The sequence below is a fragment of the Gekko japonicus genome, unplaced genomic scaffold (genome assembly GCF_001447785.1).
Source record: "Gekko japonicus isolate JY-2015 unplaced genomic scaffold, Gekko_japonicus_V1.1 scaffold3951, whole genome shotgun sequence".
NCBI classification, from domain to species: Eukaryota; Metazoa; Chordata; class Lepidosauria; order Squamata; family Gekkonidae; genus Gekko; species Gekko japonicus.
In genome coordinates this window covers 36721-64117 of record NW_015171014.1, presented here as the reverse complement: position 1 = coordinate 64117, position 27397 = coordinate 36721, and the positions used below count along the sequence as shown (strand labels likewise).

Genomic DNA, 27397 nt, shown 5'->3' with positions numbered 1-27397 from the left:
GTGGCTGGATGAGCACACTTCTGGTAACACGGGGGTGTGGCCTAATTTGCTAATGAGCTGTGCTGTCAGGGGTGTGGCCTAATATGCTAATGAGTTCCTGCTGCTAGGTATGGCCTATTATGCTAATGAGTTCCTGCTGGGCTTTTTCTACAAAAAGAGGCCAAAATCTTCTCTGAAATGTCATCCGTGGCCACAGATTGGATCCGTGGCCAGCGTTAATGTCTGCTCTAGCCCTTTAGTATAACTTCAGAAGAAAAAAATGCATTTTGGCCTATTATGCTAATGAGTTCCTGCTGGGCTTTTTCTACAAAAAGAGGCCAAAATCTTCTCTGAAATGTCATCCGTGGCCACAGATTGGATCCGTGGCCAGCGTTAATGTCTGCTCTAGCCCTTTAGTATAACTTCAGAAGAAAAAAATGCATTCCATATCATTCCCAAGTATTTCTTTTCCGGTTTGAGTCCATTTGGAAAGAGAATATTTCATCCTTCGGTGCCCCTTCCGCGACACCGAAAGGGTGCTACTTTGAAACTTTCACATTAACATTCTTTACGTGTCTTTTCCACTCTGCCAATAATCCCGTTCTCTGTGTTTATTCATGAGTAATCTCCTCGGTATATGAAACTCGAGCCCTGGACGCCAAAGGGAGGGCTTTATATAATTTATTCATGTCGGAGTTTTATTAAGAATCCATGACATTTCTGTAGAATGCGTACTTTCTTGCACTGAAAACAGTCAGAAATTAGATTTGCATTATGTATTCAACAGAGATTTGATGATGCGGAGAGACTGGATTCTCGTGAAATTAAGATCAGCGAGGGGATGGTTCTTAAAATAAAAGCTCCCCAGCTTGCCTCTTAAGACGGTGCCAATTTAAATGTGCAAAGCTTGATTTCAGTTATTATTCTCCCCCGGTATGATTGAGGGATTTGGGGCTCCGTCGCAGGTTCTACACAGAGAGCACGAGTCCTATATTAGATGTACTGTCTGCTATTAGACAGAGATGATACACGTTTCTAAGAAGACCAGAGCCATTTCTTAGTTTGTTCAAAGGCCCTGTGGCAAAGGTTTCGTGCAGTCTTCCTCCCAGCCTGGTGTAGTGGTCAAGTGCGCGGATTCTAATCTGGGAGAACCGGGTTTGATTCCCCACTCCTTCCCCACTCCTTTCGAGGGTTTGCTCAGCTGCAGATCAGACGTGTTCCGTCGGCATATTCACTTTGGCTCGGCTAGATGACATCAGCTTCTCCAGGTCTTGCAGCGCCACACTGCCACCGCCTGGCCGGAATGGCCCATTACAGGCTTCTCGGAGTCGAAGAGATTTTTTCTTAGGCTTTCAATCTTGCGAGCTGAGCATTCCGGTACCCGGCTAAAACCTCCCCCTCCGGGGGGGGGGGTTGGTGTGCCCACCCTCTCTAAGCAGAGTGGGGTCCTGTAGTTGACTAATCCCTGCACTGAAAGGGGGTTGTAGTAGGTGACTTCTAGGATCCCTTCAAACTCTGGGTCAAGGAACAGGTCTCCTTAAAGAGAGTTTTTCTGCTTAAGTGTTAGCTTTCTTGACTACAGAAGTCACTCCCCCCACCTGCCCGCTTGTTCTCAGAAAAGGGGGTTGTAGTAGGTGACTTCTAGGATCCCTTCAAACTCTGGGTCAAGGAACAGGTCTCCTTAAAGAGAGTTTTTCTGCTTAAGTGTTAGCTTTCTTGACTACAGAAGTCACTCCCCCCACCTGCCCGCTTGTTCTCAGAATTGTTGCTTAGGCTGGCAGAAGTGATTCACTTGCAGCAGCAGCTGAGAACTCAACTGGTTGAAAGCTTGCAGTTTAGAGATCTAGGCTGGGAACAGCTTTCTTTTGTCTAAATGGCTTTTCTTTCTGCACTGCGAACTTCAGCCCCACCAGGAAAAAAGTTGCCCCACAAGCCACAAAAACCTGGCTACAGGTTTGGGTATGCTGCAGCAGCTATTTTGGTGCGGCTTTTCAACATTCTCCCCATCTCTGATGTAACTGCACAACAACCCTTTAAGGCAGTTCCAGAGGGCAGCCATATTGGTTAGCAGTAGTACCTCAAAAAAAAGATGCAGAAAAGGGGCAACTAAAATTATTAAGGGGATGGAATACCTTCCCTATGAAGCATAGAATCATAGGATGTTAGAGTTGGAAGGGACCTTGCAGGTCATCTAGTCCAACCCCCTGCACTCTGCACGAGCATCGCCCTACAACATACCCGGAAGATGGTCATCCAGCCTCCGCTTGAAAACATCCAGCGAAGGAGCACCCACCACCTCCTGAGGCAGACTGTTCCACTGCTCAACCACTCTGACAGTTAGGAAGTTTCTCCTGATATTCAGCCGGTAACGACTCCCTTGTAATTTTCACCCATTAGATCTAGTCTTGCAATCTAGAGCAAGAGAGAATAGATCTGCTCCATCTTCTACATGACAGCCCTTCAAATACATGAAGACTGCAATCATGTCCCCTCAAAGCCTTCTCTTTCCCAGGCTAAACAGACCCAATCCAGGCTGGTGAAACACTTGATGGAAAGAGAGGAATCCAGAATCTAGGGAAGTGGCCTCTGCAAGTGCTGTTGTAAGTTTCCTTCAGGTGAGCATATAGCACAGATTTTGTTACCTGTTGTTAAAGAAATGTCAAATAGTGAACAGATAAAAGAAAGTATTTCTTCATCCAAAGAGTAGTTAATGTGGAATTCACTGCTGCAGGAAGTAGTGGTGGCTACAAGCATGGACGGTCTTAAGAGGTGATTGGATAAACATGTGGAGCAGTTTATCAGTGGCTATTAGCCACAAGGTATAGACAGAACTGGGTAGGGCCTGGTGGCTCAGTGGTTAAGATGCTGAACTGCAGACTGGAAGGTCGGTAGTTCGGCAGTTCGAGACCTGAGTTCCCGTCTCTGGCCCCAGCTCCTGCCAACCTCGCAGTTTGAAAGCAAGAAATTGCAAGAAGATAAATAAGTACTGCTTCGGCGGGAAGGTAACAGCGTTCCATGAGCCTTGGCATGTAGCCATGTCAGTCACATGACCACGGAAATGCCTTCGGACAGCGCTGGCTCTTCGGCTTGGAAATGTGCACCACCCCCTAGAGTCAGATTTGACTGGCTTTTGAGCAAGGGAAACCTTGACCTTTATAGACGGAACACTCTGTCTAGGGCAAGCGATGCTCTGTATTCTTGGTGCCTATATAGTGACAAATTCCCTTTGTATTGCATTTAAAAGGTCTCACAGTCATGGAAATGAAACTGCCCTGCTGTGGGGGAAGAGAATGTTTTGAAGGTCAGGCTTTCTATAATATTTTCCTTTCTAGCTAGCTCAATGCAGCTGGATCCTTAAGCTGGAAGAGCGCAGGGGTGTGTGTGTGTCCATGATCTGGATTTGGCTGCAATGCCAAAGAGCTCTCCTAATAAAGGGCCCCCCTCCCCCAGATGCTTCTCTGCATAATCTGAAGACAAAAAAAAATTAGAATGAAACGAGGGGGGATGGGGGAAATTACAATTATATGACTTTGGTTGCTGCCTTTGTGAAATGCCTGCTCTTTTTTATGTACAGATGGATGGATGAAGAGCTTTCATGATTTGTAATTAGTGTGGCTCTTCATCGGATAGGACAGTTATGACAGCCCTCTTCTGCCTAGCAGACCTGGGACACAGAGCCTATTATAAGAATGTAAGAACATCAGAGAAGCCATGTTGGTTCAGGCCAATGCCCCCATCCAGTCCAACACTCTGTGTCGCACAGTGGCCAAAGCCCAGGGGCCATCAGGAGGTCCACCAGCAGGGCCAGAACTCCAGAAGCCCTCCTACTCTTGCCCCCCAAGCACCAAGAATACAGATCATCACTTGCCCCAGACATATGAACATAAGAGAAGCTAAGTTGGATCAAGGCAGTGGCCCATCCAGTCCAACACTCTCTGTTGCACAGTGGCCAGAACCCTGGTGCCATCAGGAGGTCCACCAGCAGGGCCAGGACTCCAGAAGCCCTCCCACTGTTGCCCCCCAAGCACCAAGAATACAGAGCATCACTGCCCCAGCCATAAGAATACAAGAGAAGCCATGTTGGATCAGGCCAATGGCCCATCCTGTCCAACACTCTGTGTCACACAGTGGCCAATACCCAGGTGCCATCAGGAGGTCCAGCAGTGGGGCCAGAACTCCCTGAGGCAGGCCTGAACTAACACTGCTGCAGTGCTTCCCCCCAACATTTCATCCCCCCCTCTGAAAGGTGACTGGATGCTGCAGCCACACTCCCATAGGCTCAGGGATGATGGCACATCTGAGTGGCTGTTGTTTTCCCCTTCAGGGGCGGGACTGCCTCCTGTCCATCACACATTCCCTCCCAATAATAACTACTTAGACCAGAGGTGTTGGACTCATTTGTTATGAGGGTTGAATCTGGCATAAATGTCACTTTGTTGGGCCAGGCCCTGTGTGCCATAAAATGCAATGCCAGGAACTAGAGATATAAACTTTGTAAAGGACATAGGCAGGCCCAATTAACAATATTATTTTTTTTACTCAAAATAAAAAATAACGTCACTTCCTGGTGATGTGCGGCGCGCGCGCGCTTCGGGATCCACCCGGGCGTCCCCCGCCGCCAAGGTAAGTTCCACTTGGCAACCCTAGGTTGATGGTATTAGAATTTAAGTTTTTTAAAGAGATCTTTAAGAGTTAGGATCTCAGGACCCAGGCTACAGATGGAGGCCGACCTAAGGAGGGGGATGCCGCTGCCTCGACCAAAAGTCAGGTGGAAGAGCTCCGTCTCGCGGGCCCTGTGGAATTGTAATGAATCCCGCAGGGCCCTGATCTCACACGGCAACTCATTCCACCAGGCGGGGGCCAGGGCATTTAATATGTTTAAATGTCTCCCTGGTCTCTCCAGCCTTCTCCAGTTGGCCCGCGACCACAAGCCAGCTGAAGAAGGGAAGGGGCGGCATGTTGAAATGCCTCCCTGAACGTTTCATCCTTTCCCAGCTTGGCCACAGTGACAGGCCAGCTGCAGAAGGGAGGAAAGATCGGGGAGGCGTTTAACCCACCCCCGGAGTCGCCCCGCAGCTGGGCACACTCCCTTCATTGAAGGGAATGTGCTGCCACCATGGTGTGACTCCAGAGAAGAGGGGGTTAAACTTTAAACCCTCTCAATGACGGGAGCTGGCAGCCTCAGGGTGCAACTCCAGAAGGGGGAGATATCATTGTACCCTCTGGCAGGGGTGGCCAAACTTGCTTAACCTAACAGCCACACAGAATAAACGTCAGATGTTCGAGAGCCGCGAGACATGAACAGCTATCACACACACGTTCTTATTGGAAAATATGCAAATCTGTTTTTTGTTAACATTAAATGAGACGGCGTGAAAGAGCTGCATGTGGCTCCCGAGCTGCAGTTTGGGCACCCCTGCACTATGGGGATGGTCCTCATAGGGGATAATTGAGCCAAATAAATTCGCCAATGCCGATCATTTCCAGAACCCCAGTGTCATACTGATCCCGGGATTTCGGAATATTGGCAAATACCAATATTTTGGTGGTCTGGTATATTTGAACCCAAAAAATACTGATTTTTTTGTGTGTGTATGTGTGTGTATGTGTGTGTGTGTGTGCACCCCTTAGCCCCGGATGAGCCGGTTCTGGCCCCTGTTTATGTTTGACACCCTTGACTTACACTCAGCAGCCCACCTTTCATGCAGAACTGTGGGTTCCAGCATTGTGTAGTGTTAGAGACTGGGTTCTGGGAGACCTAGGTTCGAATGCCCCCTTCTGCCATGGAAACTTGCTGGGGTGACCTTGGGCCAGTCAGAGACTTTCAGTCTACCCTACCTCGCAGGGTTGTCAGGAGGATAAAATGGAGAATGGGAGAATGTTGTAAGCCACTTTGGGTTCCCATTGGTGATAAAGGAGGAGAAAGAACGAACGAACGAACGAACGAAAGAAAGAAAGAAAGAAAGACCCTATGTGCAACCAGCAAGGCATTGACAGGGAAATGGGAGACCACCCAGAAAGTCCAGTGTCACTATGCAGAGACAGGCAATCACATCAGATCTCCCAAGCTAAGCTGGGTCAGTCCTGGTTAGTATTTGGATGGGAGACCACCAAGGAAGTCCAGGGTCACTATGCAGAGGCAGGCAATGACAGACCAAATCTGCCCTGATCTGGATGGCCCAGGTGACCTCGATCTCATCACATCTCAGAAACTAAGCAGGGTCAGCCCCAGTTAGTATTTGGGTGGGAGCCCAACAAGGAAGTCCAGGGTCGCTACATGCAGGCAGGCCATGGCCAACCGCCTCTGTTCCTCTCTTGCCTTGAAAACCCTGCAGGGTTGCCATGAGTCAGCTGCGACTTGATGGCACTTTTGATTATGCATTTGGAGTTAGGTATGTGTGCTCGGTCTATAACGAGCTGAATAAATACAAAAAAAAAGTCCTTATCAGTATTAAACTTTAAATACCTTCCCTTCACTGGGGAGCTGTGCTGCAGAGGTGACAGAAGCCAGAGAAGGAAGGGAAGGTATTTAAAATACCTTCCCTTCCCTTCCCTCGCCGAGTCATGTCTTGGCGCAGTGTGGTGGGTGAAATTCTTTATTATACCCTATGGGGACAGTTCCCTTAGGGTATAATAGAACTCAATATATTCGGGTTTTCTGAATATTCAGGTTTCCCAAATATTGATCCGAATACCAGTGAAATGCCGATACTGGTATTCGGATATATTCGGGAGTATGAATATTTTCAGGTCCAACAGACCCGAATCTGAAATAACCCGAATATTTCTTTTTGCACACCCCTATTTGGAGTCTACATGCCTAGGGTTCAATCCATCATCCAAAGAGAACGAAAGTTCTGTATATCCGATTCCTCCAGACATGCTGCTGTACATGTGTGGATCACCTATACAAAACTACTGCTTCAGTTCCCACTCTTCAGAAATGTATTCAAGTAGTCCAGTTGATACCACAGTGTTGACACAAGACACATGTTTGTACACCACAAGTAAAGTTCAACCCATAGCCTATCTATGCATGTTAGAACCAACACCACACACTTTTCCGGTCACAGCCCTGGCTCTTCGGCTTGGAAACGGAGATGAGCACCGCAACCCTAGAGTCGGACTCGACTGGCTTTCGAGCAAGGGAACCTTTACCTTTACCTTTATTTGGAGTCTACATACCTAGGGTTTAATCCATCATCCAAAGAGAATGAAAGTTCTGTATATCCGATTCCTCCAGACATGCTGCTGTACATGTGTGGATCACCTATACAAAACTACTGCTTCAGTTCCCACTCTTCAGAAATGTATTCAAGTAGTCCAGTTGATACGCATGTTTGTACATCACAAGTAAAGTTCAAGGCGTAGCCTATCTATGCATGTTAGAACCAACACCACATAAAATTCCGGTCGCAGCCAGTGTACCCCCAAACTGCTTCTTCAACTCTCTCAGAATGGGGATTTGGTGTTTGAGGAAGATTTTCAAAAGGGGAAACGGCAGCAGCTTTAAACTTTTCAATCCACTCTAGTAGTAAATTAGAAAAATCACTCAAAGGAGATGTTCTCTGGGGGAATGTCTGAAGCGGATCTGTGTGGAAGAAACTATACAGGCGAGCGGCACGTGTTCCATACAATGGCAAAATATAAACATGTAAATGTTCAAAAGCTGGATAAATTCCATACGTGGCTCTGTTTGCTACTGTTTGTTGATCAGCGGATTGAGAGGCCTGATTTGTGGGCCGGAAATAATTGACGAAGGCTACGCTGAGGTGGGAAAAGTCAATTCCAAAGTAAATGGCTGTGTGGTACCTTTTGTCTCCCCAATTAACCTCTGATTGAAATTCATTTACAAAACAAGCTGCTTGGTTTGATTGAGAGAGGGGGGAAATATCCAGTGTACCAAGTACAAAACGCTGGGGGTAGAAGATGGACTTGGCAACCCTAACCAAGCTGCTTCTCAACAAATAGATGGCTAAGGGAAAGTGACATGAGAAAGGTTTATAAAACAATGCACGGGGTGAAGAGAGTGGACAAAGAGGACTTTTTCTCCCTCGCCCCAAAAGGCTAGAATTCGAGGGCATCCAATGAAGCTGATGGGCAGTAGGTTCAAGGCAGACAAAAGAAAGACTACTTTACACAGAAGGCGAGTCAAATGTGGGATTGGCTGCCGGAGGATGTATCGATGGCCACAGGAATAAACGGCTTGAAAGTGGATTAGATAGATTTATAGAGGATGTCTAAGCTTGCCAATCCCCAGCTGGGCATTAACAAAGCAAAGCAGGAGATACACAGTAAATAGTAAACCCAATAAACAACTGTGTAGGAAATGGACCGTGGGTCTGATCCAGCAGGGCTCTTCTGACGTTCATATAGATAGATTCATGGATGATAAGTCTATCAGTGGCTACTAGCCATGGTGACTGAGGGGAACCTCCACATTCAGAGGCACTAATCCTCTGAATCCCAGAGCCAGGAGGGAACATCAGGGGAAGGCCTTGGCCTCTATGGCCTGTTATTGGCCTTCCAGAGGAACTGGTTGGCCACTGTGTGAGACGGGATGCTGGACTAGATGGACCCGCACTCATCTGATCCAGCAGGGTTTTTTAAATGTTCTTATTAGGGGAAGGCCTTGGCCTCTCTGCCCTGTTGTTGGCCCTCCAGAGGAACTGGTTGGCCACTCTGTGAGACAGTGTGCTGGACCAGATGGACTGATCCAGCAGGGCTCTTCTTAGGTTCCACTGGCACAACCATGCTTTACAGGCAATCTGCAGGTCAACAAGTTTTAATTAATTAATTTATTTATTTATTGGGTTTCTATCCCGCCCTCCCCGCGAACAGGCTCAGGGCGGCTTACATTTAAAGGCACTATGTGCCAGAGTACATAAAACCTATAAAACTAGATAGAACAACCATAGCATTACAATTAAAGTGCTCAACATAGGCCCTGTTCATACAAGGGGTTTTGGGCCGGGAGCGAGACAGAACGGAGGCGGATCAAACGGGCACGATCCCACGGCAACATCTGGGAATCGTTGCCTGCCCGTCTCCGATCCGTCCCTCCTGGCCGAAAACCCGCACCAAAAAGAACCACCTAACCTGGGGTGGTTCTTCTGTTCGAAGCACCTCAAGCCGGCCGTGGGATCGGCCGGCCGGCCTTGTGCCGGCACATCCCGGCCCCCGGCCGAACTGCGCATGCTCGAGCATGCAAAGTTCGGCAGCCTCCCCCTCCCCCTCGCCTCTTCCTCCCCGCTATCTGATCGTGCCGGGGATCCCGCCGCGGCGTTTCTTTTTTGGCGCGCCTTTTAAAAGCCGCGCTTCTCCTCGTTTTTTTCCCTGCCGTGTGCCAGGGGCCATAGAAATGATCTTCCAATCACACTGAAGATGGCATCCTGTCGATGGACACAAGTCCCAATTCAGCTGTATCTGTCTCATACGTTATTGTGGCTCGGTCTCCATATGTGCCAACCAACTACCCCGGTGTTACTAACAATAATTGTTGGTGGTAGTGGTGGGCGGCTCCTAACTAAAAGCCTGGCGGAAAAGCTCCATCTTGCAGGCCCTTTAGAACTGTACAAGGTCCCGCAGGGCCCTGATCTCCTCCGGGAGCTCATTCCACCAGGTAGAGGCCGCCACCGAAAAGGCCCTGGCCTTGGTAGCGGTGAGCCTGGCCTCTTTGGGGCCTGGAATCACTAGCCAGTGTTGCACCCCCAGACTGTAGTGCTCTCTAGGGTATGTCTGGGGAAAGGCGGTCCCTCAGTTATGTTGGACCCAAATTATCTTCCACGACCATTCAATCATCGCAGTAAAATGACAAAAGAATGTTAAAACCTTTACCTTGTTGACCCCATCTGCCATGGCTTGTAAGGTGAGTTCTCTTGGTCCATCCACAGTCTTACCATTGTCAGTGGGGCCCCAGCTGGCACTGTATATATCTATGACTTGGGGCATGTGACTGATGGAAGAAGCTTCAATGATGTCTGTCATAAAGGGCTGATCCAGCATCCGGATACCTGCAGAATGAATCAACAACAGAGGCAGAAAACAAAATGAAAAACAAAATTTGCTGGTGGATGTCCCCTCTACGCCTTCTCTTTCTCAGGCTAAACATAGCCAACTCTTTAAGCCTTTCCTCGTAAGACTTGGATTCCAACCCTCTCACCATCCTGGTTGCCCTCTTCTGGACATGCTCGAGCTTGTCAACATCCTTCCTGAAATGTGGTGCCCAAAACTGGACACAGGACTCTAGGTGAAGCCTGACCATAGCAGAATAGCTTTTACGTAGCTGGTCAATGACCATACTAATAAATTTATTGATTGATTGATTGATAGCAGAATAGAGTGGAACTACCACCTCCCATGATCTGGACACAATGCTTCTGTTAATGCATCCTAAGATGGCATTAGCTTGCTTCGCAGTCACATTGCACTGCATACTTATGTTTAGCTCGTGATCAACCGGAACACCCAGATCCCTTTCACATGTGCTGCTGTCAAGCCAAGTCCCTCCCGTTCTATATGTGTCTTTGATTTTTTTGTACCTAACTGTAGGACTTTGCACTTCTCTCTTTTGAAATTCATTTTATTTGTCTCAGCCCACTGTTCCAGCCTGTCTAGATCATTTTGAATCTGTCTTCTTCAGAATTAACAATCCCACCCATCTGAAAATCTGATAAGCATCCCCTCTATGTCTTCCTCCAGGTCATTTATAAAAACATTGAACACCACCGGGCCCATGACCGAGCCCTGTGGCACTCCACTCGAGACTTCCCTCCACGTAGACGCAGAGCCATTTACGAGCACTCGTTGGGTACGATTTTTCAACCAACCATGAATCCACCCAACGGTTTCACCATCCAGCCCACACTTAGCCAGCTTATCCTCAAGGATATCATGAGAAACTTTGTCAAATGCTTTACTGAAATCGAGATACACTATATCCACAGCATTGCCAGAGTCAAACATTTTAGTAACTCTGTCAAAAAAGGAGATACGGTTGGTCTGGCATGACTTATTCTTGATAAACCCATGCTGGCTACTACCAATTAACTCATTCCATTCGAGGTGCTCACAGACAGAGCGTTTAATAATCTGCTCTAGAATTTTCCCAGGGATTGATGTCAAACTGACAGAGACTGACGGAGACTCCTTTCTCTCCAATTTCCTCTGGCCACTTGATGGCACTACAGGCCTCGATAACAGCCCCAAGTTTTTAATTGTTGACCATACCTGGAGTTATACGAGTCCCAAAAGAGCGGCAACATTTAACATAGCACACACTACCAACTTTTTTAAGGATAGGGAGGGGAGGGGAGGAGAAGGTCTTGGTATTGTACTTCAAAAAACCATCTCTGTTCTAGATAAGGTCTTTTTGAAGGAGGGTTGTTGGAGTCCTAACAATTTCTGTCAGGTTCCACAGCAAGTAACTCTCCACACACGTTTCCTAAGAAGCGTTATGCTTTATTAGAGTACAAAACTGGTACCATATCCACAGGATTATTGTTAGGAATGACCAGGGCTATTTTTGGGCAGGAACGCACAGGAACGGAGTTCCGGCTGGCTCCCGAGTTGGCCACGCCCAGCAGGAACTCATTAGTATAATAGGCCACACCCAAAAGCAGAAACTCATTAGGATTGGCTACGTTAAGGGTGTGTGGCCTAACATGCAAAGGAGTTCCTGCTACAAAAAAGCCCTGGGCTTTGACAACATACAAGGTAAACAGAATAACAAGCAAAAGGTGGGTGTGGCTGGATGACCAGACCTGATAACATGGGGGTGTGGCCTAATGTGCTAATGAGCTGTGCTGTTGGGGGTGTGGCTTAATATGCTAATGAGTTCCTGCTGTTGGGTGTGGCCTATTATGCTAATGACTTCCTGCTGGGCTTTTTCTACAAAAAGAGCCCTGGCGAATGACTATGGGGCAGAAACATCCCTACATATAGCAGGACGAGGCAATTGGCTAAGCAAATGAACTCCAAGCGCGCACGCGGGAATTCTCCTGGCGGGAGATTACATAATGAGCAGGAGGCTCGCAGGGTCTCACGAGAGCAGTCAGATTCACACCCGAGGTGGAACGCAAGCCCTCCCTTCCTCAGAAGGCATGACAGATAGCGCCATCTGGCAGAACTGGCTCCCGCGGTCTCCCAAGCAATGTTCACTGCAAGCGGCTGAGCTGCGAGCAAGCAGGGGCAGGGAGGGAAACCAGCAAAACAGGGCAGCTAGCTGACCCCTGCCAGGGATTTGATATTAAAACGACTGAGTTATTTTAGATACAAATCAAGATGGGTCACCGTGTTAGTCTGTCTGTGGCAGTAGACGAGAACCAGAGTCCAGTCAGCACCCGAGATATTGATCCCCTGCTTGACCCTTACCTGCCACCTTTGAATTATAGGCCACTCCGACTCCACAGATGTTGTTGTTTGCTGCAGCAGAGACTTCTCCAGCGCACCGGGTTCCATGACTGCGGAGAACATAAGAACATAAGAGACGCCAATGTTGGATCAGGCCAAAGGCCCATCTAGTCCAACACTCTGTATCACACAGTGGCCAGAAATACCAGGTGCCATCAGGAGGTCCACCAGTGGGGCCAGGACATTAGAAGCCCTCCCACTGTTGCCCCCCCACCCCCCAAGCACCAAGAAGACAGAGCATCACTTGCCCCAGAGCCCCTATCTATACCTTGTGGCTAATAGCCACTGATGGATCTCTGCTCCATATGCTTATCTAATTCCCTTTTGAAGCCATCCCTGCTTGTAGCTGCCGCCACTTCCTGTGGCAGTGAGTTCCATGTGTTAATCACTCTTTGGGTGAAGAAGGACTTCCTTTTATCCGTTCTAACCCGACCGCTCAGCAATTTCAGGGAGTGCCCACAAGTTCTTGTATTGTGAGAAAGGGAAAAAAGGACTTCTTTCTCTATCTGCTCCATCCCAGGCATAGTCTAATAAACCTCGATCATGTCACCCCTCGGTCGTCGTTTCTCTAAGCTAAAGAGCCCCGAGCGCTTTAACCTTTCCTCATAGGGAAAGTGTTCCAACCCTTTTATCAAGGATTCCATCTCAAACTTCACATGAGCATCAGTATTCCAAGAATCACCCAAGCCTTTACATTGTTGATGGGATGTAGTCAAGAGTCAGGCAGGACTGCAATCCACTCTCTTGACAGAGGCCAGGATCCATAGAATAGCTCAGGGGTCTCCAACGCAGTGCCCGTGGGGCACCAGGGTGCCAGCCAGCAGCTATCCTGCGGCCCACCAAGTAGTTTTAGAAAGTGGGCGGGGGCCACGTGGGGCTCTTGCCCAGCGGGGCCCCTGATTGGCCACTGGAGACCAGATCGGCTATGCAGATTAAAATAATGTTTCAGCTGGAGCTGCCACCTCAGTGTTGGTTTCATTCGCTCTCGCTACTCTTTCCTATTGTCTCTTTAAACCACCGCTTGGGCTTCCTGTGTGTGTGTAGCTCCACCTCCCGTGGCAGCCATTTTGTAGTTGTGCTCACCACCCTGTGACAGAATCCCAAAGGTGCCCATAAGCTCAAAAAGGTCAGGGACCCCTGGAGTACCCCTATCAGGACCACGTGCTCAAAAGAGACTTTGGCCATGAGATCCTGGAATAAAGGCCTCCCATGGTGCACAGGAAACCTCTTTTGAAATGTGTCTTTCAAAAACAGATTGTCCTACAGTATGAGGAATAAGAAGAAGAAGAGGAAAAAGAGGAGGAGGAGATTGGATTTATATCCCGCCCTTCACTCAGAGTCTCAGAGCACTTTACAAACTCCTTTCCCTTCCCCTCCCCACAACAGACACCCTGTGAGGTAGGCGGGACTGAGAGAGCTCTTTCGAAAACTGCTCGTAAGAGAACAGCTGTGCCAGGACTATGGCTTGCCCAAGGTCATCCAACATATATTGAGATATATGTCAGAGTGATAGAGGTAGCAAGCAGTTACTATAGATCAGTTTGATCTGTTTGTCAGACCTAGCTGTCATGCTAGTAATCATGTAATTACAGCCAGGTGTTTTCTAGCAGGTGTTGTTCTTTCAGGTCTTGTTAGAGTTAGTGATTACATCACCTTGTTAGAGATTGGCTGGGGTTTAGCATAATAGCTATCAGCTTAGTAAGATGGATGGGGACTCAGTTCTCATAGACCAAGGCACGACATGCTGTTCAATAAGCCTGTAAATATCTCTGTATATATTCACCTTTATAACTATATAAATTCTCTGTGCATCTTCATAACTGGCTCATCTAGTCCAGCATCCTGTCTCACACAGCGGCCACCCAGTTCCTCTGGAGGACCAGCAACAGGGCAGAGAGGCCGAGGCCTTCATAAGAACATCCGAAGAGCCCTGCTGGATCAGACCAGTGGCTCATCTAGTCCAGCATCCTGTCTCACACAGCGGCCAACCAGTTCCTCTGGAGGGCCAGCAACAGGGCAGAGAGGCCGAGTCCTTCATAAGAACATCAGAAGAGCCCTGCTGGATCAGACCAGTGGTCCATCTAGTCTAACATCATGTCTCACACAGCAGCCAACCAGTTCCTCTGGAGGGCCAGCAACAGGGCAGAGAGGCCGAGTCCTTCATAAGAACATCAGAAGAGCCCTGCTGGATCAGACCAGTGGTCCATCTAGTCCAGCATCCTGTCTCACACAGTGGCCAATCAGTTCCTCTGGAGGGCCAACAACAGGGCACAGAGGCTGAGGCCTTCATAAGAACATCAGAAGAGCCCTGCTGGATCAGACCAGTGAGGGTCCATCTAGTCCAGCATCCTGTCTCACACAGTGGCCAATCAGTTCCTCTGGAGGACCAGGAACAGGGCAGAGAGGCCGAGGCCTTCATAAGAACATCAGAAGAGCCCTGTTGGATCAGACCAGTGGTCCATCTAGTCCAGCATCCTGTCTCACGCAGTGGCCAGCCAGTTCCTCTGGAGGGCCAGCAACAGCGCAGGGAGGTCGAGGCCTTCCCCTGATGTTGCCTCCCAGCTCTGGGATTCAGAGGGTTAGTATTATTCAGAACTGTCGCTCTCACTAAATATTCAAAGGAGTTTTTTTTTTCCATTTTGCATTTGTCTGCCTGCATTGCTGTCTGTTAAATCATTTTCTTTGTTTCCTTCCAGACAAAGACTGAAACATTCAAAGAGATTTGATGGCATTGCAAGAAAAGCTAGGATCCTGGGACTGGGCTGTAGGCGCCCCCTAGTACAGCGTACTTCACAGGCAGAACATGGCTTGCCTCCTGTTGGAGTGAGTGACTTGGCATGCCTGGGCATTAGGGCTGCCAAATCCCCCCGGGGGGTGGAAATCCCCCTGCCCCAGAGGCTCATTCCCCGATGCCGGGGAATCGGGCCCCGGGGGGAACCCTGCCCCAGTGTGCATGCCTCTTTTTGTCTTAACCTGGGAGCTGCCCTCTCACTCCTCCTCCTCTCTCCCTTTCTCCTCTCACTCACTTCACATGGCCTTCCATGAAGACATGCATCTGTAGATACTCTCCTGTAGGTGCAATGCCCTCATACCTCCACATACATGATCTTGGGGAAATACTCTGTAGATTAAGCTTCTTTCTCTTCTTTCGTCTGCAACCTGAATGTGAACCGAATCTCCTCGGATAAATGCAAGTTTACCTTTTTTTCCCAATATACTTCTTGGGACATTTATTTACTCCACTCAGGATCACACTTCTATAACTGGGCAAACTCTGCTATATGAACCAACTATCCCAATAGCTCCAAATAATCACCCTCTGGCAAGAGGCAACGGACTGTTTTCAGAACCCAATGTCCTTTATTGTGAACGCTCACGGGGCGAAGACGAGACTGGCAATTTTTTTTTTTTAATTCTTAGTTTGCGAGATAAATTTCCTTCAGCAACCAATGCTTTTATTTGATATTTCTATTAAAAGAACAATGCTACAGCGTTGCTAGGCATTTGTTATCTGGTACCCGTGGGCTGCATGGAAGGTGTATGCAGGTTATACGGTGCCTTCAACTAGCTCTTAGGGAAACGGCTGATGTCTCTGGCAGTTGGCCCCTTCGTGGAGAAAAAGCTACTGTACATAGAAATCACAAAAGTATTTTTCGACATGGATACAGTAGACGAAGTGGACTGTAGCAGATGCCTAGAATGCTATCCTTTCTGCATAGCAACGCTTCCTTTCAGTGGCTGCCCAATCTGTTTTGCCGAGGCGTTTCAGGAATGGTAACAGCAACCAAACAAGGCCGTCACTGGCTGGATGGCATCGGGAGTTTGAAATGTCAGGTTCCTGTCTGCTGCCATTTGGACAAAGCAAATGGGCTGGGGGAAGCCAATTTTCTAGCACTGCTGAAATTTAATGGGCACAAACCTTATTAGCATCTTGACAGAAGACAGTTAGGAGCCCCCGTGATAAGCTGCTGGATGTTTCAAGGAAAGTGTAATTATGCACCGTACAACTAGGGTTGCCGTACAGTGCCTGGCAACTGGTGGTAGTGGGGTTGTGGGTAGGGAAATGGGGTCTGCGATATCATCTTTGCTGCAAACTCACTTCCAGGGAAAAACCTGAAAGTGATGTAGGGTAGCTCTAGGAATCACCGGAAACTCTATGGTTTTACCATTACCACAATTATGCATCGTACAACTAGGGTTGCTGTGCAGTGCCGGGCAACTGGTGTGTGGGGGTTGTGGGTAGGGAAATGGGGTGTGCAATATCATCTTTGCTGTGAATTCACTTCCAGAGAAAAACCTGGAAGTGATGTAAGGTAGCTCTAGGAAGCACCGGAAACTCTATGGTTTTACCATAGAGTTTCGGGCGATTCCTAGAGCTACCCTATATCACTTCCAGATTTTCACCTAGGAGTAAGACACAGAGAGGGGAAAACAAACTAGAGTTTTCCCCTCAGATGGCTGTGGCCCCGCCCCCAGCGTGCCCGGCGTCAGCACGTCACATCCGGTTGACGTGCACGCCGGGGTGGGGTTTTCCCCGGGGCCCAATTCCGTGGCGGCAGAAATCGGGCCTCCAAAGCGGGGGGAAATCTGCCCCCCGGGGGGAATTGGCAGCCCTAAGAGTAATGTGAAAACATATTGGCACTGTAAAGCTAAGAAAAATATAAAATACTATGTCTTAAGTTTACAAGTATATGGGATTTTGAAAGCTAAAAAGGTGAAGGAATATCTTAAAGGGACCAAACTGTTATTATACAAGAAATATGTGCCCAAATTAGGACTGTTAAACTGTTGAAACACCTGTTTCTTTCCCTTTCTATTTTTATGATTATAAAACTAATTAATAATAGGGCAGCATAGATAAAATGAAATATAGCAGATAGGATATAGAAAAATGAACTATATATGGGGAACATAATTTTGATTAATGATATTTGTTGTGGAATATAACATTAAACAAGGAGGGAAAAAGAACTATGCATCTAAAGATATTGCTCTTTCTGTTGTTTTGTTTTATGTAATCCTTAAAAACTAATAAACTTTGCCCATTTGGGTAAGTATTAAAAAAAAACACCTCCCTTAATGGGCAGGTACAAAGCCTTTCTGAGAAAGGAGTATTCTTGTATTTTCCTTCAAGTACAGCATAAGGAAGGGCAGAGCACCTCGCCAGAGCGAAGGCTCTTCTAAACCCTTTGACTTCAAGAGATGTTAAATAGTTGGCTGGACCCACAGAATTTTTGATAATTGCCCTCATCTTAATGTTTTGTATGCTGGAAAGACCAGTTTGTCATTCTATATCCTCAATTCTCTGCTTAACTAATATTTTTGCTTGGTCTGTTCCAAAAGATAAGAGCACCTGGGGGGGGGGGGAACCTATTTTCAGCAGATAGCTCTGAACAGACTTTGAAGAAGAAGCAAATAATCCCACTGGGCATACCCAAATCCAGAAGTGGGCTGAGGATGGATTGTCACAGGGGCACTTGAAACTCTCTTTTACTGAAGGACACAAGCTATAGTTAGTTATGAAATCACAGAATCATAAAGTTGGGACCTCTAGGGTCCGCTAGTCCAACCCCTGGGACAATGCAGGAAATTCACAAATACCTCTCCCTCCACACCCCCATTGACTGCTCTTCCATGCCCAGTAGTGGTTACGTGTGTGGACTATAATCTGGGAGAACCGGGTTTGATTCCCCACTCCTCCACTTGCAGCTGCTGGATGACCTTGGGCAAGCCATAGTTCTGTCAGAGCTGTTCTTGAAAAACAGCAGTTTCTCTCAAGAGCTCTCTCAGCCCCACCTACCTCCCAGGGTGTCTGTTGTGGGGAGGGGAAGGGAAAGGAGTTTGTAAAGTGCTCTGAGACTCCTTTGGGTAGTGAAGGGCGGGGTATCAATCCAATCTCTTCTTCTTTTCTACAGGATCTCCAGCCAAAGTGGCCTGGAGAAACATTGCTTCCTGACCCCAAAGTGGCAATCAGCATTTCCCTGGGCACGTAAGAAAGGGGCACAAGGACTAAGCACTGATGCAACCCTTCCTGCCCTCCCACTCATGATCTGCCTCAGTTCACAGAATCAGCATGGCCAACAGATAGCCATCTAGCCTCTGCTTGAAAACCTCCTGTCATGGTCTGGGCTGTGTAAGCACAGGCTAGCAGGCCTAGGAAGCCTGTGTAGCAGTAGGTGAGGCTGGGCCTACAACTCCCAGAAGCCCCTGGGAGGTTTTGGAGCCTAAATTGACCAATAGGGAAGAAGAGGGCTGGGGAACAAAAGGGCTGGTGCCAGAGCAGAAGCTGTTCTTTCTTCCAGAGGGCAGAGCCAGAAGGAAGGCTGCTGCAGGAAGAAACCCTCATCCTGAGGGCAGGGTGAGTAGTCTAGTGTCACTTGGAATAGTGAGCGAGGGGCAGTATATATTTAGACACGTTAGGGCATTTGATTTCTTTTCTTTTCACCCACTTACTGTTATTATTCTGCACCTTGTTGTTTGACCTCCTATAAAATAAACCTTTTCCTTGTTTCACTCTGCCTGGTCCTCACGCCTGTTATTCGGCCTAAAGGGAGGTCTGAAGGTCTTGGGAGGGTGCTCTGGGCCTTCTCAAGGGAGCCTGGAACCAGAGTGGTGGCAGCGTCAGGTGATAACCCCACCTGAGCCATGACTCCTCCACAGAAGGAGAGCCCACCACCTCCCAAGGAAGCCCGTTCCACTGAGGAACCGCCCTAACTGTCAAAAGGTTCCTCCTAAAGTTTAGCCGAAAACTCTTTTGATTGAATTTCAACCTGTTGGTTCTGGTCCAGCCTTCTGGGGCAACAGAAAACAACTCCGCTCAATCCTCTATCTGAAAGCCCTTCAAGTACTTGAAGACAGTTCTCATAGCACCTCTCTGTCGTCTCCTCTCCAGGCTAAGCATACCCAGCTCCTTCAGCCTTTTTCCTCACAGCACTAAATCTAAATTTATTCTTCACCTGTGCTTTACCAGGCCCCTTTCCTGAAAGAAAAAGGGGCAGGAAAAGGCAGGGAAACGCAGAAGCCCCCGGATCTTTGAAGCCCAGAGCTCCGCAATTCCTTCTTCTGTTCTTCCCAAATTAATTGAGGCACATTAGCTAAATGTCAGGCTCTCTGTAGAGGGGTAGTGATATTCTGCACGAGGCAGAAACGGCAGGACTGCAAATGAGAAAGTTCTGGTGCTTTGATCATCCTCAGCGGCAACTGCTGGGGAGGCACGTAACTGTGCATGGAATCTTGCTGTTCTGGGGATAAGCACTGAGGAAACTGAGGCAAAACCCTCTTTCAATCATATCTCCGTCCAGGATGCTTCTGAGAACTGAGAGCCAGTTTGGTGTCATGGTTAAGTGCGCGGACTCTAATCTGGGAGAACCGGGTTTGATCCCCCACTTCTCCGCTCGCAGCTGCTGGATGACCTTGGGCAAGCCATAGTTCTGTCAGAGCTGTTCTCTCAAGGGCAGTTCTGGAAAGAGCTCTCTCAGCCCCACCTACCTCATGGGGTGTCTGCTGTGGGGAGGGGAAGGGAAAGGAGTTTGTAAGCCACTCTGAGACTTTGAGTGAAGGGCGGGGTATAAATCCAACCTCCTCCTCCTCCTCCTCCTCTTCTTCTTCTTGAGTGATATGTGTTGTTATATAGGAGACCATCAAGGTTATCCTCTGGAAGCCAGCCACTGTTATTTATTATATTGAGAGCCTGTATTTTTAAAATAAAAACAGGAAGAATCGAGGTAGCTAACAAATATATATTGCCCTGCAATGACAGGTCCAGTTTTTACAGGAAGTGATTTCAGCTGATGGCATGAAACTGGTCACAAGGCCTTGCCCCCCTTATTTCTCCTGGCGGTTGCTGGCTACAGCCGGGCAACCCTACATCTAACTGGCGTACTATTGTTTTCGGCAGCTCTCTGCCACGACCGAGCGACACTTCACACAGTATAAACTCCTGGTGGACATCACAACGTCTGCTTATTTTGTGGTTTTTGTATACCACCAAGGACAAACTATTTTAAAATCCTGAGTAATGTTTCTTAAGTGGAGACCAGTGATCAATCTAGTCCAGTGTCCTGTCTTACACAGTGGCCAACCAGTTCCTCTGGATGGCCAACAACATGGTATAGAGGCCAAGGCAGAGCAAACCCTGATGTTGCCTCCTGGCTCTGGGATCCAGAGGATTAGTGCCTCTGAATGTGGAGGTTCCCCTCAGTCACCGTGGCTGTTAGCCATCAGTAGACTCATCCTCCATGAATCTACCTATAAGAACATCAAAAGAGCCCTGCTGGATCAGACCTGTGGTCCATCTAGTCCAGCATCCCATCTCACATAGTGGCCAACCAGTTCTTCTGGATGGCTGACAACAGGGCATAGACACTGAGACATTTCCCTGATGTTTCCTCCTAGCTTTGGGATTCAGAGGTTTATGAGAACATCAGAAGAGCCCTGTTGGGTCAGACCAATAGTCCATCTAGTCCAGAATCCTGTCTCACCCAGTGGCCAACCAGTTCCTCTGGAGGGCCAACCACAGGGCAGAGAGGCCGAAGCCTTCCCCTGATGTTGCCTCCCGGCTCTGGGATTCATAGGATTAGTGCCTCTGAATGTGGAGGTTCTTCTCAGTCACCACGGCTAGTAGCTATTGATAGACTTATCCTCCATGAATCTATCTAATCCTCTTTTAAAGCTGTCTATTCCTGTGGTTCCACACAGATTGATTATGATGATTTGAGGCCCATGCATTTGCTAGCGTCTTGCATACTTCTATCAATCTACAGGAGAATTCTGTGTTGCCGCCTTAGCTGTAATTTCACTGATGTGTTTGCATTCCTCTAGGAACTCATCACCATTATGATTGTCTTCTTGCAAAAAGTAATACCAAGTCCCTGAACCAAGGTGACCCTAAATAATAATGCACAAGGAGCATCTCAATAGCAAACATGGGTATTTTTAAAAGATTGGGGGTGGGGGGGAGAGAAAGATTGTCTCGGATTCGTCATTGTCTTGGATTCACCTGGTTATTGTTGAGAGAAATATTTTACGGTTTTCTCTGAAAGGAGAGAGTGCGCTGCTGCATTGCTCCTGGGAGACAGCAGCTAGACGTGGAGGCCCTGGGAATAGGAGTGACGACTCACTGCAAACACGACCATTTTCACAGATAAAAGGATAGGCTCTGTCCTGGGCATGTGCAATTCGGGGCCCACCAAGCCTCTCCTTCTTTGGAGGTTTTCAGACAGAGGCTAGTTGGCCATCTGACAGCAGTGCTGATTCTGTGCACTGGCAGATCGTGAGAGGGAGGGCAGGAAGGGTTGCCTCACTGCTTAGTTCTCGTGGCCCTTTCTGACACACCCAGGGAAATGCCGATCGCCACTTTTGGGGTGAGGAAGCCATTTTTCTCCAGGCCAGTTTGCCCGGGGATCCTGGAGGGTTTCTTTGTCATCTTCTGGGCATGGAACAGGGGTCCTGGGAGTGGGGGGGGGGGAAAGGTATTTGTGAATTCCCTGCATTTATTTATTTATTTTATTTATACCGTGCTCCAACCTAGCAGTTCGAAAGCAAGAAACTGCAAGTAGATAAATAGGTACCACTTCGGTGGGAAGGTAACAGCGTTCCGTGCGCCTTGGTGTTTAGTCATGCCGGCCACATGACCATGGAAACGTCTTCGGACAGCGCTGGCTGTTTGGCTTTGAAACGGAGATGAGCACCGCAACTGGCTTTCGAGCAAGGGAACCTTTACCTTTACCTTTACCTCCCTGCGAAAGCAGGCTCAGGGCGGCTTACAAGAACAACATAAAAGCAGTAATAACATAAATGAAACCATCTAACAACAATTTGAAGCATAAAGTGCTAGCGAGTTGTAACTATGCATTAAGGATGGCGGCACTGTCACTGACTTTTTACAATGATCATAGGAATAGCATAAGTTGTGAAAGGCCTTCAGAGAGGATCAATCACGACATCGTCACTTACTTTGTCTGGAAAACTCAAAGAAGAGCCTAATTTAGATATAGTTTAGTGTTCAAATGTGCATCTTGTCAAATATCCCATATAGTCCAGTCATAGGATTGCCAGTTCTGGGGTGGGAGATGTGGGGATGGAGCCTGGGGAGGGTAGGGTTTGGGGAGGGGAGGGGAAGGGAAGGGAGAGACCTCAGCCAGATAGAATGAAATAGAGTCCACCCTCCAAAGGTAAGTCATTTTCTCCAGGGGAACTGATGTCCATAGTCTTTTTGAAAGAAAATAAAATCCCAGATAGGCACAGAGAAATCTAATTTTTTTTCAGAATAAGCCAAAATAATTTCCTGCTAATTCTCCTTTCTCCTTATTCCAACACATCTCTTTGCAGTACTTCTTCCTTTTAACACATGTGTGTGTGTGTGTGTGTGTGTGTGTGTGTGTGAGAGAGAGAGAGAGAGAGAGAGAGAGAGAGAGAGAGAGCCCTCAAAGTAAACAGCAGAGCAGGGAAATCTCAATGTAAATCGTGCTTGTCAGAAGAATCCCCCTCATTCCCTCCAAAGAAGTGTGCATGCACACGAAAGCTTACACCTGAAATAAAATTTTGTTGGTCTACAAGGTGCCACAGGACTCCAACTTTCTTCTCTCCCTTGTGCGCTCTCTCTCTCTCTCCCTCCCCTCCCTTTCTCCCCAAAGGAGGGGGGGATGAGACCTCAGCCAAAGGAGGGAAGGGAGGCTTGGCTTTGTAGCTCTCCTGCACAGCTGAAGGAGCCAGGCGAAAGAAAGAGGTGATGCAGCAACAGCCACAAGGATGGAAGCAGGAGAGAATTCTGTCGCCCTGTGCTCAGCCAAAAACCTTTGTACTAAAGGCAAAAATTTAAGGTGTTTTTTTTAACATAAAATAAAAACATGCTTCAAACATCAGCACTCTTGCAATATTTTGTTTATTTAACAGTGTCTGATAATTGAAACCTCTTGCTCTGAATTATTGCATCAAAATGTCTGTGCTGTTGCAACCTTGAGTATGCTGTTCAGGTGCACATCTGTAAGCTACAAACCTATGATGACACAGCAACAGGAGAACTGGAAGAAGAAGCAGAAGACAGCCAGTTCCGCTGCACACCTGATAGAAGTCCTCCGGGGGGCCCTAATCTGGCCCCCGGGCCGCATGTTTCACACCCCTGCTCTAAAGCATCTGACTATACTATCCTAGTTTTCTCTAGATACTTAGTCTTACACTGAGGCTGATTCTGCATCTAGCATTCACTCCACATTTTCTCAACTGGGAGGAAAAAGTGCAGCTCAAGACCTCATTCAAACACCTTGGGGCAACGTAGTACTGACTGCAAAGTCACCCCTGAATGGCCATAAATCTATGCAGAAGTTACCATAAAATCCGACAATCAAAGGAAGCCCAAGCGGCATGGAGTGTGGAGGCTACCATAAAAAGCAGCATGCAATGCAGAGGGGAATTTCTGTTCCACGTGGGCTTCGCAAAACAACGGAGGGAAAAGCCAATGCTGAATCAGCCTCATTCACCCCTTTTGGATGAGGGACCGCTCCTTCTGCAGCACCTTCACCAGCTCTGCTCCCTGGGAGTGAACCCCCTCCCACTTGGGGCAAGGCCTTTTATTCCTTCTTCCCAGGCACCGCCCTCTAATATTCTACAGGGGTAAATCTTCCCTCCAAATCCCTTGTTAGCCAATCAGAAAGCCCACTTGGGGCAAGGCCTTTTATTCCTTCTTCCCAGGCACCGCCCTCTAATATTCTACAGGGGTAAATCTTCCCTCCAAATCCCTTGTTAGCCAATCAGAAAGCCCACTTGGGGCAAGGCCTTTTATTCCTTCTTCCCAGGCACCGCCCTCTAATATTCTACAGGGGTAAATCTTCCCTCCAAATCCCTTGTTAGCCAATCACAGAGCCCACTTCGGGCAAGGCCTTTTATTCCTTCTCCCCAGGCACCGCCCTCTTCTATTCTACAGGGGTAAATTTTCCCTCCAAATCCCTTGTTAGCCAATTACAGAGCCCACTTCAGGCAAGGCCTTTTATTCCTTCTTTTCAGGCACCGCCCTCTACTATTCTAGTGGGGTAAATCTTCCCTCCAAATCCCTTGTTAGCCAATCACAGAGCCCACTTCGGGCAAGGCCTTTTATTCATTCTTTTCAGGCACCGCCCTCTACTATTCTACAGGGGTAAATCTTCCCTCCAAATCCCTTGTTAGCCAATCACAGAGCCCACTTCGGGCAAGGCCTTTTATTCCTTCTCCCCAGGCACCGCCCTCTTCTATTCTACAGGGGTAAATTTTCCCTCCAAATCCCTTGTTAGCCAATTACAGAGCCCACTTCAGGCAAGGCCTTTTATTCCTTCTTTTCAGGCACCGCCCTCTACTATTCTAGTGGGGTAAATCTTCCCTCCAAATCCCTTGTTAGCCAATCACAGAGCCCACTTCGGGCAAGGCCTTTTATTCCTTCTTTTCAGGCACCGCCCTCTACTATTCTAGAGGGGTAAATCTTCCCTCCAAATCCCTTGTTAGCCAATCACAGAGCCCACTTCGGGCAAGGCCTTTTATTCCTTTTTCCCAGGCAACACCCTCTACTATTCTACACGGGTAAATTTTCCCTCCAAATCCCTTGTTAGACAATTACAGAGCCCACTTGGGGCAAGGCCTTTTATTCCTTCTTCCCGGGCACCACCCTCTACTATTCTACAGGGGTAAATTTTCCCTCCAAATCCCCTGTTAGCCAATCACAGAGCCCAAAGGGTGACCTCAGAAATGGAGGCCCTGTAGTCACTCTAATACAGTCTTCCCCGGAGCCTGTAGGCCGCACTGCTATAGGCCCAAGATCACGACAGTGGCCTTTGACTGGACTAAGTCTGCACGGCACGGCACTGCAAGAGCTGTGCCACGCTGAAGTAGTCACCGAGGCAGGCAGCAAAGGGGCCTTCAGTTCCTGCTAACCAAAGCAATCAGTTGCGCTCTTTACCTGTTAAACCAGTCATCAGTATAGCGTGGGTATGGATAGGGATCGTTGCTGCTGAAATCGTAGCTGGCTTGGGCGTTCTGGTGGGGAAAAACACAGTTGGACAAACAAGCGTTAAGTACAAGTGCATGATGAGTTAATGCAAGATGTCAAGACAGCTGTATGTAACTACCCTTCTTATGATTGGTTTGACATATTTTAAAGTACAGCCCTGGTCTACCCGGTAGTTTGTTTATTTATTTATTAGATATATATCCCGTTAGGGTTGCCAAGTCCTACCTTTGTAAGAGTAGGGGGAGTCCCGGACGTCCCCGGGAGCCTCCTGGCGCGCACGCAAAGCCGGAAGTGACGCAATCGTGTTGTGCACGTTGGGGCAGGGCCACAATCATCCGAGGGAAAACCATAGAGTTTTCCCTTGGATAATAATAAATAATAATCTTTCAATTTATTGATCACTCAATCCTGCAGAGCTTGCTGGCTCTGAGCGATTTACAGTTACTCATTTTTTACGAGGGACTAACAATGCAATGTGGGGTAAGGGAGGACAACATATATACATCTTAAATTGCACACATTCACAGTCGACGAGGGTTTCGTTCAGATGCAGATGAGACGTGATCCGGAACGGCATTTTTCTCGGCCGAGTTTGATGGCGTCAGCTTTGTTCCAGACTCCTTGAGTTGTAGCGCCACACTGCCATCGCCTGGCTGGACGGCCCATTACAGGCTTTATCTTAACGCCAAGGAGATCTCTCTAGGCTTTCCATCATGCGAGCTGGCCTTCCGTTCACCGGCTAACACCACTCCACCCCACGAGGGGGGGATTCAGTGTGCCCACTCGCTCTAAGGAGTGGTACCTATTTTATCTACTCGCCGAAGCTTTCCAGCCGCTGGGTAGACGGCGAGCTGGGGACAAGGCTGGGAGCTCACACCAGCGCGGGGCTAGAACTGACAGCAAGCCTGTTCAGCTCAGATGTTACAATGTTAACCAGAGGATAAATCCTCTGTGCCACCACTCCCCCTGAGCATCCCCCTGCAATGTGCCTGATGCAATTGCATCACCTCCAGGTGATGTGTTCATGATGGGCACATCACGTGCTTTGGGGGTGGGGTCCCCCCCACTGGCCCAATCCCCACTGGTGGGGAAGGGGCCTCTCGGGCGGGGGTTCCCCGCCCCCCAGGGGGACTTGGCGACCCTATATCCCACCCTCCCTGCCAGGGCAGGCTCAGGGCAGCTAACATGGCCGTAGGCATTATAAAGAGTAAAACAATAAAACAATATAATCATTTAACAATTTAAAATCAAACAAACCATTTAAAGTACCATTCCCCTAAGACAGCGGAAGTGTCTTAGACATCCACCACTGGGGAAAACAGCAGCTGGTTTCAGGTTCCGTAGGGCTTGAGTTCTTTCATACAGGCATAGATATTAGGCCAGCAGCCAAGAGTGGATGGCAGGGCATAGTATTCAGTTAGAACCACAAATCCTTTAGTGTGGCGTCTCGAATGCCTGGCGGAAGAGCTCCGTCTTACAGGCCCTGCGGAATTTTAATAAATCCCGCAGGGCCCTGATGTCCTCAGGGAGCTCGTTCCGCCAAAGTGGAGCTGCCACGGAAAAGACTCTAGCCCTAGTTATGGCCAGCCTGGTGTCTTTCATGCCAGGGAGAAAAAGAAGGTTCTGTGAACCTGACCGCAGTACTCTCTGGGGAACATATCGGGAGAGGTGGTCCCTCAGGTATGCAGGCCCATGGCCATATAGGGCTTTGTAGGTTAGAACCTATTATTACCTTGAGGTCTCATTTAACTTCTGACTTGGGTTAGCTTAACACAGCGGTCCCCAACCTGTTCGAGTTTGCGGGAACCTTTGGAATTTTGGCACAAAGGGATGGGCACGACCACAAAATAGCTGCCATGGGAGGTTGAGCCAATCATAAAATGGCTACGGCAGAGATGGAGCCAACTACAAAATATCAAAAATGAGAGCTCACGGGAGGAGATAGAATAGAATAGAATAGAATAATAGAATAGAATAGAATAGAATAGAACAAGAGGGGGACCCGCAATTCTCGCGGGGGGGGGGAGAAGAGCT

General features: G+C 48.2%; 1 protein-coding gene across 1 annotated transcript in view; it reads right to left on the bottom strand.

Moving 5' to 3' along the window:
• Window positions 1-25389, bottom strand: part of PCSK2 (proprotein convertase subtilisin/kexin type 2) — a gene marked incomplete at its 5' end in the record, with an annotated part of 43113 nt that extends 17724 nt beyond the window's left edge. The window contains 3 exons of the mRNA XM_015419022.1: window positions 9817-9992; window positions 12352-12440; window positions 25313-25389. Of these exons, the coding sequence (XP_015274508.1) occupies window positions 9817-9992; window positions 12352-12440; window positions 25313-25389 (342 nt within the window). The remainder of the gene's footprint in view (window positions 1-9816; window positions 9993-12351; window positions 12441-25312) is intronic.
• Window positions 25390-27397: the final 2008 nt, after the last annotated feature.